General features: G+C 36.3%; 1 protein-coding gene across 1 annotated transcript; it reads right to left on the minus strand.

The window, feature by feature from the left end:
• Positions 1 to 1672: 1672 nt before the first annotated feature.
• On the minus strand, positions 1673 to 4484 carry LOC134256828 (uncharacterized protein K02A2.6-like). The gene is made up of 2 exons (XM_062739495.1): positions 3071 to 4484; positions 1673 to 2988 (listed from the first exon to the last, which is right to left on the minus strand). The coding sequence occupies exons 1-2, from the start codon at positions 4482 to 4484 to the stop codon at positions 1673 to 1675; spliced, it is 2730 nt and encodes a 909-aa protein (XP_062595479.1).
• Between the last annotated feature and the right edge of the window lie 9539 nt (positions 4485 to 14023).

Raw genomic sequence — 14023 nt, forward strand, 5'->3', positions numbered from 1 at the left:
GTCCGGTCCATATCTTTCTTAAGGATAAACTTGGTAGGTTTTCATTTCACACGAAGATTGCCCATGACCTATGGGTGTGTCATGACCTTGACCCAAGGTAATTTGGGGAAGTTCAAGGTGACTGGAAGAAAAATTTCATAATTTGTGTCCTGTCCATATCTTTCTTATTGATAAACTTGGTAGGTTTTTATTTTACTCAAAGATTGCCTATGACCCAAGGATGTGTCATGACCTTGACCCAAGGTCATTTGGGAAGTTCAAGGTCACTGGAAGAAAAATTTTATAATTCGTGTTTGATACATATCTTTATTATGCAAAAACGTACTTCTAAAAAACCCAGCGGGGGGTATTTTGTCCCAATTGGACAGTTCTAGTTTTTACAGATTCACTTTATGGAAGTAAATATATCATGTATCTCGTAATTTATAAACGCAAAGAACATTCTGATTAACATTTTTTCAATGTTTAGAAAACCTATAATTCTAAATAACTACTCCCACCCAAATCCCCATACACCAACACTTAAACTTATATGTATAGAGCAGCCCGGTCCTCCGGGCTGCAATAAGAGAAGAGCAAACACGGACCCCTGAAACAACAAAGGTAGGATCAGGTGCCATGGAGGAGTGAGCAGCCCCTGCCGACCAGTCATGTTTAATATTCGTGCCTGTTCAGGGCAGATAATTCAGGATGAAGACTCAGAATAAACAGAATAACATTTATTAAACCGGAAGTCAACATAAACACACAGAAAACACAATAGACAAGTCGTACATGAAATCTAATAGACTAATAAAGTAGGTCGTACAAATATTGAGATCAACAAATACGTTACATCCCTCTTTCTTTAAGAAATATAGTGGAACTTGACTAGAACAAATTTCAAAGATAATCTGATATTGAACTAAATTGACATACGACTAGAATGTATCTTGACTACAATTGATTCTAACAAAATTGACATATGACTAGAAAGTATCTGGGACTAGACTCGTCTTTAAACTAAATGGACATATAGTAGCATGCATTACAAAAGTTCATATATACCGGTATATTTAAGGCCATGGCAGTGTCAAGTTGATACAAAGTCATTGTATTTTGATGGCAATTTCACAACCCTTCCCGATCTGGTGTGTTGCGGAATATGAAGACCTGTTTGAATTTGTTGATGTTCACGAGTTTCATTGGACACTATTGGTTCGCGTGCTTGAGCGGACTCCTTCGACTGGTCGGATTTGTCAGCGTTTGGGTTGTCAGCATCTGGTTTCGAATCTGGTAAATCGAGGTCTACAGGTTGTCGTGGTTGTTCGTTTGTACCTCTGTTGATACGGATATCTCTCCTGTTTCTGCGAAGCGACTGTCCTTCGTCTGTGTTTACTTCATAAGACCGAATGTTCACTTTGCTTGCGATAGTCCCTTTTGTCCAAGATTTCGTTGGATCATTTCGTTTTGGTGATATCCAGACACGCTGTCCATGTTCTAAATCAGGTAGGTCCTTTGCGTTTCTATTGTAGTACTTGCATTGTTGATGCTTGTTGTGCTTGATTTCCGCATGTGCAGACATTGGGATTTTTGGTTCAAGAAGAGCTGGGGTTGTTGGTAGTCGCGACTTTGTTTGACGGCACATTAATCTCTGTGCAGGACTACTCTGCATTCCCTCTGTTGGTGTGTTTCAAAAGTCAAGAATGCTGAGGTAGCCATCCTGTTGAGAGTTGCGAGCTCGTTTCATTATACGCTTTGCAGATTTCACAGCCTGTTCTACCTTCCCGTTACTTTGCTGATAGTTTGGTGATGACGTGATGTGTTGGAATTCGTATTCTAATGCGAATGTAGCAAATTCCTTGCAGCTGAAATGAGGGCCATTATCTGAAATGACAATGTGTGGGATTCCGTAGCGAGCAAAATGATTCCTCAATTTCCTGATCACTGTAGTAGGTTTTGTGTTCTCCAAGAAATCTATTTCCCAAAAATTTGAAAAATATTCAACAGTCACTAAATAGTCATTTCCAGCAAATGAGCACAGATCAGTTCCAACCTTCGTCCAAGGTCTGTCTGGAACATCATGAGGTATCAGGGTTTCCTTTTGTTGTTTGGTTTCAAACATCTGGCAAGTTTCACAACTTTGTATGTACTGAGAAATTTCAGAGTGCATTCCGGGCCAGAAAACGTACTCCTTTGCTCGGCGAAGACATCCTCCAATTCCCAAGTGCGAGGAATGTATTCGCTGCATCATATCCAAGCGGATTGCTTTAGGGATTATTGCACGCTCACCCCTAGATAGAATTCCATCCTGAACACTCAGCTCATCTCTGAAATCGAAGTATGGTCTTGCAAGGTGAGGGACTTCTTCTCGCTTCTGAGGCCAACCATGAAGTATGACGTCCATGAGAACTTGTAATGACTCATCCTGATAGCTGTGCTTGCGAATCTCGGAAAGTCTAACATCAGTCATGGGTAAGTACTGCACCATGTTTACAATTTCTAAGTCCCTTTCGAAGCTCGTTGTCCCTGTTTCATTAAGGTAAGCTCGGCTTAATGTATCTGCAAGATACATAGTCTTTCCTGGTTTATAAGAAATTGTGAACTCATACTGCTGTAACCGGAGCAGCATTCGTTGAAGACGTCTGGGTGCTGCTAATAGTGATTTCTTCACGATAGATTCTAGAGGCTTATGATCACTTTCCACATGTACTAAGCGTCCATAGGTGTACTGGTGAAAACGTTCTAAGCCAAATACAATTGCTAGCATCTCCTTCTCGATTTGAGTCTCTATTTGAGTGTAACGAGTCTCTGCATCCGTGAGAGCTCTGCTTGCAAAGGCTATTGGTTGTCCATTTTGCAATAGACTCTCTCCTAATCCTGTTAGCGAAGCATCACATTGGAGTGTCAATTCCTCTTTATGATCATAGTATTTCAAGTCAAGACTTTTACAAACTAGTGTCTTGATCTCTTGTATGGCTTTATCATGGGCTTCAAGCCAGCTCCATTCTGCATCTTGAACAGTCATTTTTAAGAGGTTCACAAAGATTGCTAAGCCTGAGAGGAAACTTGCTGAGATAGGTTACGAAACCTACAAATCGTCGTACAGCTGACACATCAGTGGGTGTGGGCATATTTTTCACGGCCTTTACCTTGTCTGGGTCAGCACGAACTCCACTGCTGGTCAGTAGATGTCCCACGAACCGAACTTCTTTGAGTCTAAACTTCAGTTTCTCCTTGTTTAGTTTCAGATTCTTTTCCCAACAGCGTTCCATAAGTGCTCGGAAATTACGGTCATGACCTCGATAAGCTTCCTCGTCAGTCGAGCCTTCTTCAAAGATCAGAATATCATCATGTACACAACGTACTCCACGCAGTCCTTCTACAGTCTGATTTTGTCGCCGCTGAAATTCCTCTGGCGCTGAGTTTAGTCCAAATGGCATTCGAAGCCATCGATAGCGACCATGCGGTGTGTTGAAGGTTGTTAGCATTGAACTGGCCTTGTCAAGTTTAACATGCCAGAATCCAGTTTTGGCATCGGCAACAGAAAATACCTTCGCTTTGTTCAAGTCTGGTAAGAGTTCCTCAACTGTGGGCATTGGGTAATGGCTGCGCTGAATGGCCCCATTCAGATCACGAGGGTCGAGACAAATCCTTAATTTGTTAGGCTTCTCCACAATTACGAGATTGTTTACCCACGGTGTTGGTTCGGTAACAGGGGTAATTATTTCCTTCTCTGTAAGCCGTTCCAGTTGTGTCTTGAGCTTGTCCCTCAGAGCTACTGGAATTTTCCCTGGCGGATGGACTACAGGTTTTATCGAGGGATCAGTTTGGAGTGAATATGTCCCTGCTAAGCATCCTGTACCATCGAACACATCTTTGTATTGGCTGAAAACATACTCTTCTGTTAATGTTTCCTCAGTAACAGTTAGAATGTTGTCATAATGAATAGTTATTAGTTTCATCCTTTGGATGGTCTGACTCCCCAGTATTGGTGTTGTGTCCTGCTTCACTACAATGAATTCAGTGTCATAGAGTTCCTTGGTTTTGGGATTTACAAGTTTCAGACTTGTTTTTCCTAGGGGCTGGATCCGTGACTTGTCGTATGTAGTTAGAACAGTTGTTGACTTGGTGAGTTTGTAGTGGGATCCGCTCTCATCTAGCTTGCTTATCGGAATAACGTTGCAACTTGCGCCGCTGTCGACTTGAAACTTTATGGGTGTTTTGCCGATATTCATAGTTGCATAAACATGTTTCTTTGGTTCAGACGTGACACTTCGGATTGTGTCATAGTAGTTTTCATTAGAGTCAGAGTCCGAGTCCTTATCAGTAACTTGATGCAATTTTCTGTTGTATTTACCTGGTTTCCGTCCAGAATTCTGCGTTGACTTTGAGTGTTGTCCACACATGGCTTTAAAGTGGTCCTTCTTTTTACATTTGTGGCATGTTTCTCCATAGGCTGGGCACTTGAGTTTGCTAGCTTCATGTTTACTTCCACAATACATACAGTTTTTAGCTAACAATTTTGGTGTCGCTTGAGCACTGCGCAGATTAGTCTTTGGTTTGTAGCCGTTTCATCTCAGAGCGTGTACTTCTGCTGCTATTGGAGTCTCAATCTCCTTCATTCTCTCCTTTGACAATTCTGATGCTCTGCATATATCAAGACAGCTTTTCAATGTTAGGTTTGATTCACGTAAGAGTCTTTCACGTAGATGCAAGTCTCTAATTCCACAAACAATGCGGTCACGGACTAACGATTCCTCTAAATCGCCAAAGACACAATGTGCTGCTAAAAGCTTAAGTTCAGTCACATAACTGTAGATTGTTTCCCCACTTTGTTGATTCCTAGAATTAAACTTGTATCGTTCCACACTTTCGTTTTTCATAGGGTTACAATAGGCATCGAACTTCTCTAAAATTACCTTCAAAGTTCTGTTTTCTTCAGCATCTGTGAATGTTAGTGTGTCATACACTTCTCTTCCACGTGTTCCGATGAGGTATTTAAGCATTTTTACCTTCTGTTTCTCCTCTGCTTCTGCCATAGCTAGGTCAACATAGAGCGAGAATTCTTCTTTCCATTTTTTCCACGTGTGTGCTAAATCTGTAGCATCGAAATTCAGCGTTTCCGGAGCTTTCAATTTATCCATGGCTAGATATCGCAAAAGATGAGGTTCTTTAAATCCCACCGCTGCCACCATGTTTCATATTCGTGCCTGTTCAGGGCAGATGATGCAGGATAAAGATTCAGGATAATCAGAACAACATTTATTAAACCGGAAGTCAACATAAACACAAAGAACACAACAGACAAGTCGTACATGAAATCTAACAAAGTAGGTCGTACAAATGTTGAGATAAACAAATACGTTACAGGTCACACCCGCCGTGTGCTCCTTGTCATGATCAGGAAATAACGGAAAAATCCGTCGTCAATTCAGTGTATAAATAATGGACTAACAATTGGTCTAAAAAACGTCAATCAGCATTTTCTCAATGATAAATTGTATTTGCTGACAAGGTAATTGTATCGACCATAGAACTAACGAAAAAATAACTTTGAACGAGACTGCTGATCTTCTTGATTCATCAACTTGCTTGTCAATAATTTACCTCGTTTGATACTTAAATTTTCATGAGTATTGCTACTAACTGTTTTTTATTCCAATTTTCTATATGTCGGGTATACACTAATTTTACTACATGTTTCACCAACCATATTTCGAGTCTATGCAATGCATATTTATTGTTGATACCACATAAAACCCCAGAACTGCAAAGCAGGGATTGTTTAAACGAATAGTTTTATGTACGAATATTTACATTTCCAATATCTTTGTCCGAGATAAAATTACCAAATGTAAATGTATTTTATTTCCTCATGAATGTCTTGGCGCGGTTCCAAAAAAAAACCACGTGCAAGGCGGGACAACACCTAGAGAGAAGCAGGCTTGGAGCCCTTGGATTGGTGGAATCAAAAGCATGTAAATATAAGGAATAACTGTCAGATTTTTCGAATTCATGAAGATGATCAATGGATTGGCTTGTGTGATAATTTAATGCATAAACGCCTTCGGCGTTTATGCAAATTATCACACAAGCCAATCCATTGATCACTTCATGAATTCAAAAAATAAGACAGTTATTCCTTAATTAATATAACACGTCTTTGAATTTGAAATTTAACTCATTCGTCAAACTACTCGTGTAAGCTAACCTGATGAATAAAATAGCTGAGAAACAACCCCTGGGAGGTGATCATGAATAAATCACGATTTTTCTTGAATCATTCATGAATTTTATTCATGAAATATTCATGAAAATCCTATGAACTTATTATTGGACATTTTATAATCATGAATTTTAATTCATAAAATGAAATTGAGGAGATACATGAATATTTTTTTCATTAATAATTCATGAAGAGTTGTAGTAATAACCTATGTATTTATGATCAGGATCGGGATACTTTTAATGTCTATTAATAGCATATAAACAGTTTTTAGCAGTTACCTCCAGGACCTTACAGTGACCAGACGTTTATACGGCCTGTGGGATCCGGTGACTCAAGTCAAATCTTTGGTGAGTTATCAACTCATTGAAACTCACCTATTGTTTATTTATTCTTTATTTCGTTGTATACATTTATGTTTATATACTAACACAACATTGGTGTCAGAAGTGGTTGTATATTTCAATCAAAAACCCCGCACAAAAAGATCGTGTATTTTGGCGCCATACTTAAAAATAAATTCTTTGTCTCCTAAATAAGATCAGGGTACATTGAAAAAATAGTGTTAGTATTTTATAAGATTCTTTGTCATTATTTTTGAATATTTTTCATTTTTACTTATTTTTCTTACCCTACAACAGCATGTTTTTTGCATCTCATACAATTGCATGACTATTTCGTCGGAGTGTCTGATGAGTTAGTCAAATACATCATATAAGATCATTGATAGTAAATAGGTAGGCTAATAATATAGTGGGTCAATAAGATCAAGATCATGACTACCCCTATAGACATAAACACAGCCTCAATTGAAGATCTCACGAGGATAAACAATGTAGGTAAAGTAAGAGCTCAAGCAATTTTAGATGCAAGGTTAAATAAGGGAACCATTACATTGGAAGACCTTAAGGTAATCCCTAGTATCCCTAGTAACATCTGGGACCCATTGTTCGATCAGGATAAAATAATTATTCCATCAACTTTAAGGAGTACTTTGCCCACTCAGATCTCCGGACAATCACAAGATAAAACACAAATTCATACTGAATCGACAGAACAACAACAAACACTCCAACTACAAGAAAACTTATCCCAACAAATTGAATATTTGCAAAGGGAATTAAGAGAGAAAGAATGTCAGATTAGAGAGAGAAAAAATGAGATCATGGAGAGAGAGAAAATGAGATCATGGAGAGAGAGAAAGAAATAAGAGAAAAAGATCAATTGTTACAAGAGAAAAATGACCGCCTGGAGAATAGTGAAGAGGAAATTTAAATGTTGCAGAAAAGTTTGGTGGTGAATAGAGAGAAATATGATGGGATGTTTGAAGAGTTACAAAAGAAAATGAATTTGAGAGAACAAGAATTGAATGAGCAGTACGAGAGATTTGAAGAGCAAAAACAAAAAGTAAGAGCATTAGAAGAACAAGAGCGTGCTGAGAGGGAAGAAAATTTAAGATCAAAAATGAAAGAGATGGATGAGAGAGAGAGATTGTGAAAAGAGAGAAAGAATTTAATCAAATACGTGCAGAATTAGAACATCAACGACTCACATCTAAAATAGAAAAATTTGCCCCACACAGTATCTATAACCGTAAGAGCGAAATAAATGTAGAAAAATCAGAAGAGAAGAAAATCACAATTTCTAGTCCAGCACCTCCAAAACTTGCTACCTATGATGGGAAATCAGAATGGAGACCATATTTTACTCAGTTCAATCATATCGCCAAAAAATACAAATGGAACGATTCAGACAAATTAGACAAGTTGATCGAAAATTTGAGAGATAAGGCTTTAAAATTTTTTAGTTCAAGACCGGAAAACGTACAACAAGACTACAAGCTCCTATGTCAGAAATTGAAAGAACGCTTTGACAAGAAGGACCAGCCACACATCATTCGTAGGCAATTGCAGGAAATCAAGCAAAATCCAGAAGAGACGATTGAAGAATTTGCTGAGCGCATAGAAGAACTTGCGGCTGAAGGGTATCCAGAGACCCCTGAAGTCTTTAAAAGTACCATCACCGTCGATGCCTTTCAACGCAGATGCACAGAAAAAAGGGCTGCACTGGTCACTCTGGACAAAGATCCCCAAACTCTGGACCAGGCAATCACTTATATGAAGAGTTCTGTGTGATGAATGGCCGTTGTTCTGCGACATAGCGTTCTGTTCTTTCTTGAGGGTCCTGCTCTTCATATTTGTTTTTTAAAATGTCAAACTTTCTGGAATTTTCCAATTCATCTTCAAATACCTTAAGTTCAGCTTCGGCCACACTCAGATTCATTTCCGCATCTAGTACATCCATGTTAGCTTGAATTTCAGACTGTCGACGTTGAATTTCTGCCTTGACCTTGACCTCATTTTCTACTATTTCAGCTTTTATTTTCTTCAATTCCAATTGTTTCTTCTCATATTCCATCTGAACTCTCGCTGCTTCTGCCTTTGCCTTTCGCTCCATGAATTCCTGCATAGGTACGTAACTGCCACTCGCACTAGAAGATCTGGACAGTTTATAACTACTACCTGACCTTCGAGACTCTGACCTTGTGTCTTCATGCTTAGTTTGAGTGTTTCTTTTTCCAAGAGTTTGTTTGATTTGACTAAGAATATGTTGCACTTTTGAGTCCACAGTTTTTTCAATTACATCATGTGCATTTTTTCACTGATACTTTCAACTGAATTTTGATGGGTTAAGAAATCCATAAATCGGTTTGACTTGTCCTGATATCTTTTATGTAGACTGAGGATGTTTGTTTGTATAGTGGACAGTTCTTCAGCACTCTTATCAATGGAAATTTGGTTGCTTTCATAATCAATGTCTCTCTCTATTGTATAGAGGTGTGAAGTTTGTTTTTCTACTGATTTTCTGTAGATTTCCGTATCTGTGCTTGTCATTGATCTGATTCGCTTGTCGTTGTTCGGATTTTGTTGGTCGTCCGCTTGCCCATTCATTGTTTGGTTGTTAAAATCCCAGGAATTTTACTGTACTGTCTCCATAGAAGTAAAGCTGTTCGTAGGTTTTAGTTTTTATTAGGCAGCAACACTGTTGCGAAGCAACAGAGTAAAATTCTACAACAAACAATAGCAACATGTAATCCTTGTATATCACACAAATTGACTTCATAGAAAATATTGTTTACACTTATAAATTCAATACAACGATATCTTATTAACTTAGCAATGACAATTAATCTGTAAATTATTTCATAAGATATAAAACAATCATTATTAATTACCCTATGGGCCTTATCAGCTCGAAAGGATGAACTTGTCGATTCTCGTGTGTTAAATTTGTAAGCATGTGCTTTTTCTTCACTTGTTTCCCGTTAGGCTAATTACACAAAAATAGAAAGAAAAGGGTTGCGCTAAAACCTGTAAAATACCAAAAACATAAACAGAACACTACATGTACATTGTTTTCAATATGTTTTATAAATACAAGTACGACAAAAATTGTTATGATTAATTCCATGAAAATTTAGAAATATCACCCTGTGATATCTTGCACAAATGCCTGGTATGGATCTTTAATTTTTTTTTAAATACCTATACTTCAATGACAAATTCTTGGGTTTTAAAGAATGTTTCATCTGACCTTTATAACAATTATAAACACAACAGCACTGAATTTGACAAATACATGTAGCAACACATTCTCAATAAAATGAAATACAAACCTATTAACTCATATTGTTGTCTCTAAGTACTTATTTGATTAGATTTCTCTGCACTTTGGCATTTGCTCCCAAAATTTAATTTTCTGTCGATTTTACATATATTAAAAGAGAACAACTGGTTTGATGATTACAAAAACTTAATTTAACAAAATGGTCTTTGACATTATATAATACCACAGTATTTAGGCAACCCGACATCTGACTTAAGTGTTTGACATCTTTCTCTTTTTTAACAATTCAAAAGCTTTAATCCAAGGCAGATCATAAATATAACGAAAACTAACTGCTAAATTCTTTCATAACAGCAAATTAAAAACATATTTTAAACTACAAATTTGTACAAAATATGAGAGAAAATCATACAATAAACAGGTCTGTTATTGTCTAAGGCCAAAATAACAAATATTGTTTCCTGCTACTAGCCTGAAAAAAAAAATTGGGTAGGTATTACATGAAGTAGGAATATTATTTTTTTCCAATAATATTTTTTGAATATTAACTATTACATTAAACAAAGTTAAAATGTTATTGGTCAATATTATGGTTAAAAATAATTAGTGTTTTATAGAAGTCAACATTTAAACCTTATATTTCATGAAATACTACTTGAATATATATTATTTTTCAATTTTGAATAAGGAAATTTCCGCTTTTTTGCCTCAAAACTAAATGAAAATTTGAAGGTCGTGTGCAAAGTCTGGTAGCAGGAAACAAGACAAAACTACTAGGGCCTTACCGCTTTCTCTCTCCCTTCTGTACGTTTTGTACTTTCTTTAAGTCTTTCCTACTAAAATCTGGGAAAACTTAATGCACTATTTTCTCGAGAATGCGGAACCTGTCTTGATTAAGAGGGGGTCCTCCTTCTGAACATTTGACTGTTTTCTTCCCCGATATGGAGCAGTCTTTAATTTCACTTTTGGTAAAAAGTTTATTCAACAAAAAAAAAACAACAGCGTCTGTTGCTTTGAAGCATTTCTTGGTTGAAGAAATCAATTCAGAGTGTCGCTCTGAACCATTGTTAGGGAGGGTTTCATCATCTGTTGACGAATGATCATCCCTGTTTCCATTTGTTGCAGATCTTTCCAGAGTACGTACTTTCTTTCTTAGTTTGTTAACCTCCGATTTTAGGTCTTTCATTTCCTTTTTCAGCTCCTCAAGTTTTCTCTTATCCCTAAAAGAACAGAGATTTTCTGAAAATTTGCCATGAAGACATATTTTACATTTCAATGAAACAAATCTTAATCAGTTATAAACAAGAAGTCTATGAGCTAATGCTAATGCTTATACCCCCTCCATGATGTGAATATACACTATCATGTTGATCTACACAAATTCAGTTATTTAAGCAATTATAAGTTCCAACATATAATGCCTCAACATAGTATATGCTAAAATTTCAAGTATCAGCAATGAATAATTTCTGAGAAAACAGCGATGAGAAATCTGTAATGTATTATATGGCAAGAGATAAACAAAAAGTTTACACCCTATTTTCACAAAAATGAACCCCACTATATGGCATACCTTGGCAAAGAATGCGTTAAAATAAATGGCCGAGTAGTTACGATTGGTACTAACCTGTTTTTGTTTAAAGTCTTTCTGGACAGAAATGTAGGCATCCCATCTTCACCGTCACTTTCTGTAGAAATAAGTGCCTTAGTATTAACACAGAAATTAAAAATTTCAGGCAATAATATAAATGAAAACAAGGATTGTTTTAAGTGAAATCATTAAAATATATCGGTGCAGAGAGAAGAAGCAAACATTTCAAAGATTAATAGATACATTAACTCGCTTGATTTACCTGTATTAAGTGGTGTGGCAGGTGGCGACTCAGTTTCATCAGAGTTGGGAGCTGGTGCTGTCTTTTTAATGGTTAATCCAATATTAGACTGTCTGAGTCGTTTGCTTAAAGAGGATAGTATTTAATAATATCACGTGTTAATATTTATCTATTTTCCACAAGTCATAATTAAGGTTTTATTGCAATTATATTACAATTTTAAATTAATGATAGCAGGGTGAGCACCTGTTAACTTGTTTAGATCTTGTATTAATTTGAAAAGTCAGTGCAGAGAGAGTATGCAAACTTGTAAAGGATGACAGGCAAGGGAAATGAAGTTTCATGAACCATCAACGTCACCTTACTGAAGTTGCTCCCTGATGACAGTATGGCAGCAGAGGGAACAAGGTCACCATTATGGAGTCCTTTGTTTAGCAGTTGTTGGGAACACCATCTATGCTTCAAATGTGTCTTGCTGCACATCTGTAAAAATGAACAAATACAGAAGTTTGTTCATCAAAAATTACAAGCAACCCTTACCGGAAGCAGTTTTACCTCATGAATTATAATATCAAATATATAGCTATACACTTTCTTGTAATACTTGGACTCATACCCAGACAATGTACAAGATTGATGCTTTGTATTGGGTGGAGATCTTCACGATCTCTTGGCAACCTTTAACAAGGCACTTGTCATCAATATTTGTTTTGGCCAGCACCACCAACTGTTCCTCAAAGGCAATGACTTTCTCAGAATCTAGTATACATGATGAATCTTCAATCTTTAACAACTGGGTTATGCCTGGACCAGTAAAGCTCTCGGATATCTCAGTATCCTCCTCCTCTTCCTTCTCCCCCGGTAAACACAATATCAGCACCTGCTACATCATCAACATCTGTGTTCTGATCTTTCCTAGAGTTATATTTAAAATCGTTATCTTATTTCATATGGATATTCCTTATGCAAAAACATTTAATATGAATGACCTTTCTATGACAAGAGTAAAACAAGTACAATAACTAACAAGTAACTCTATATCAATAATGTGAGACTTGTAATGCAGAGAGTGGCTTAAGTACGCATTTCCAATGCTCTAACTGGAAAATCCCAAAGAAAAGGTGATGGAGAGTTGCTGATGCAAAAATACTAGGGATGTCAAACGAATATTCGAATATTCATTCGATGAGTTGATATTCAAATATACATTTTTGATTCGAATATTCGTTTTAAGTATACAAGCATTAAAAAGAGAGAAAAACCAGGCAAGTTTTATTAAAAATTGAATCAAGTTTGTACAATATTAAAAAAAACATCCCTCTTGGATTACCTTGAAGGTGTAAAGAGTGTATCTATTAGAGTAATTTATTTATTTGTTCACTTAATTAGTAGGATAATAGTTTTCAGTACTAACAATCAGCTTGTATTATTTTAAGGAACCATTTAAGGAACCATTTTTACAGTAAACAGTAAACACAAAGACTTTTTTATTTTGTCAATATCATTAAAATCATTATCAGGAAATTATAATTAGCGAAAAGTAATTGCTTTTAATATTTCACCGTTAGATAATTGATCTGCTTGGTATAAATTTGTAGGAGTTATCAGTGAAGACTTTAGTAAGACGATCAATAAATCTGTAACATATAAAAGAATTTTTTGAATTATCAAAAACCAGTCATAACATTTTGGATGTATACTATTCAATAATCTTAAAAATATATATAAAATTGTAGTGCATTTTCCGAACTCTACACCAGTTTTTATTCTTAAATAATGGCATAAACATATACTGCTTGACAGGAGAGTGAAGATATATATAAAATAATGCAAAATATGTTTATTTTATCGAATATTCGAATACTCCTATCGAATATCAATTATTGACAATTTTGACATCCCTAGTATTAATCAACCATGTTATGATAAACTTTACAAAATTTTGAATTATGTGGCCCCAGGGTCAGTGGTTCCTTTGGGATGAGGTGCACAACTGGTTATAAAGTGGAAGCGCATTTCCTCTTTGTTACTCTGATCTACATCTGGATATTAGGTAATAGGTGAATAGAGTAAGCATGCTAAGTTTATAATTATGATAAGCAATGGTGCTTCTTTCAAAATTGTGAATTTCATGGGCTCTGGTTTAAAACATGAACCAATTTTAATTGTTTGGAAGTTGTTGCATGATACTTAGGTGACCTATAAGGCCCGTGGGCCTCTTGTTTTAAATACCATATAAAAATTTGTGAAGAAGCCAAACTGTACATTCTGCAAGATAGAGAATAAATAAAGTCCTCTCTACTGTTATTGACAACTGATGAATATAGCAGTGTTTCCTTTTTTATGCGCCCGGATC

The sequence above is a fragment of the Saccostrea cucullata genome, unplaced genomic scaffold (assembly GCF_032062105.1).
Source record: "Saccostrea cucullata isolate Sc308-1 unplaced genomic scaffold, CSIRO_AGI_Scuc_v1 ctg1836, whole genome shotgun sequence".
Lineage (NCBI taxonomy): Eukaryota > Metazoa > Mollusca > Bivalvia > Ostreida > Ostreidae > Saccostrea > Saccostrea cuccullata.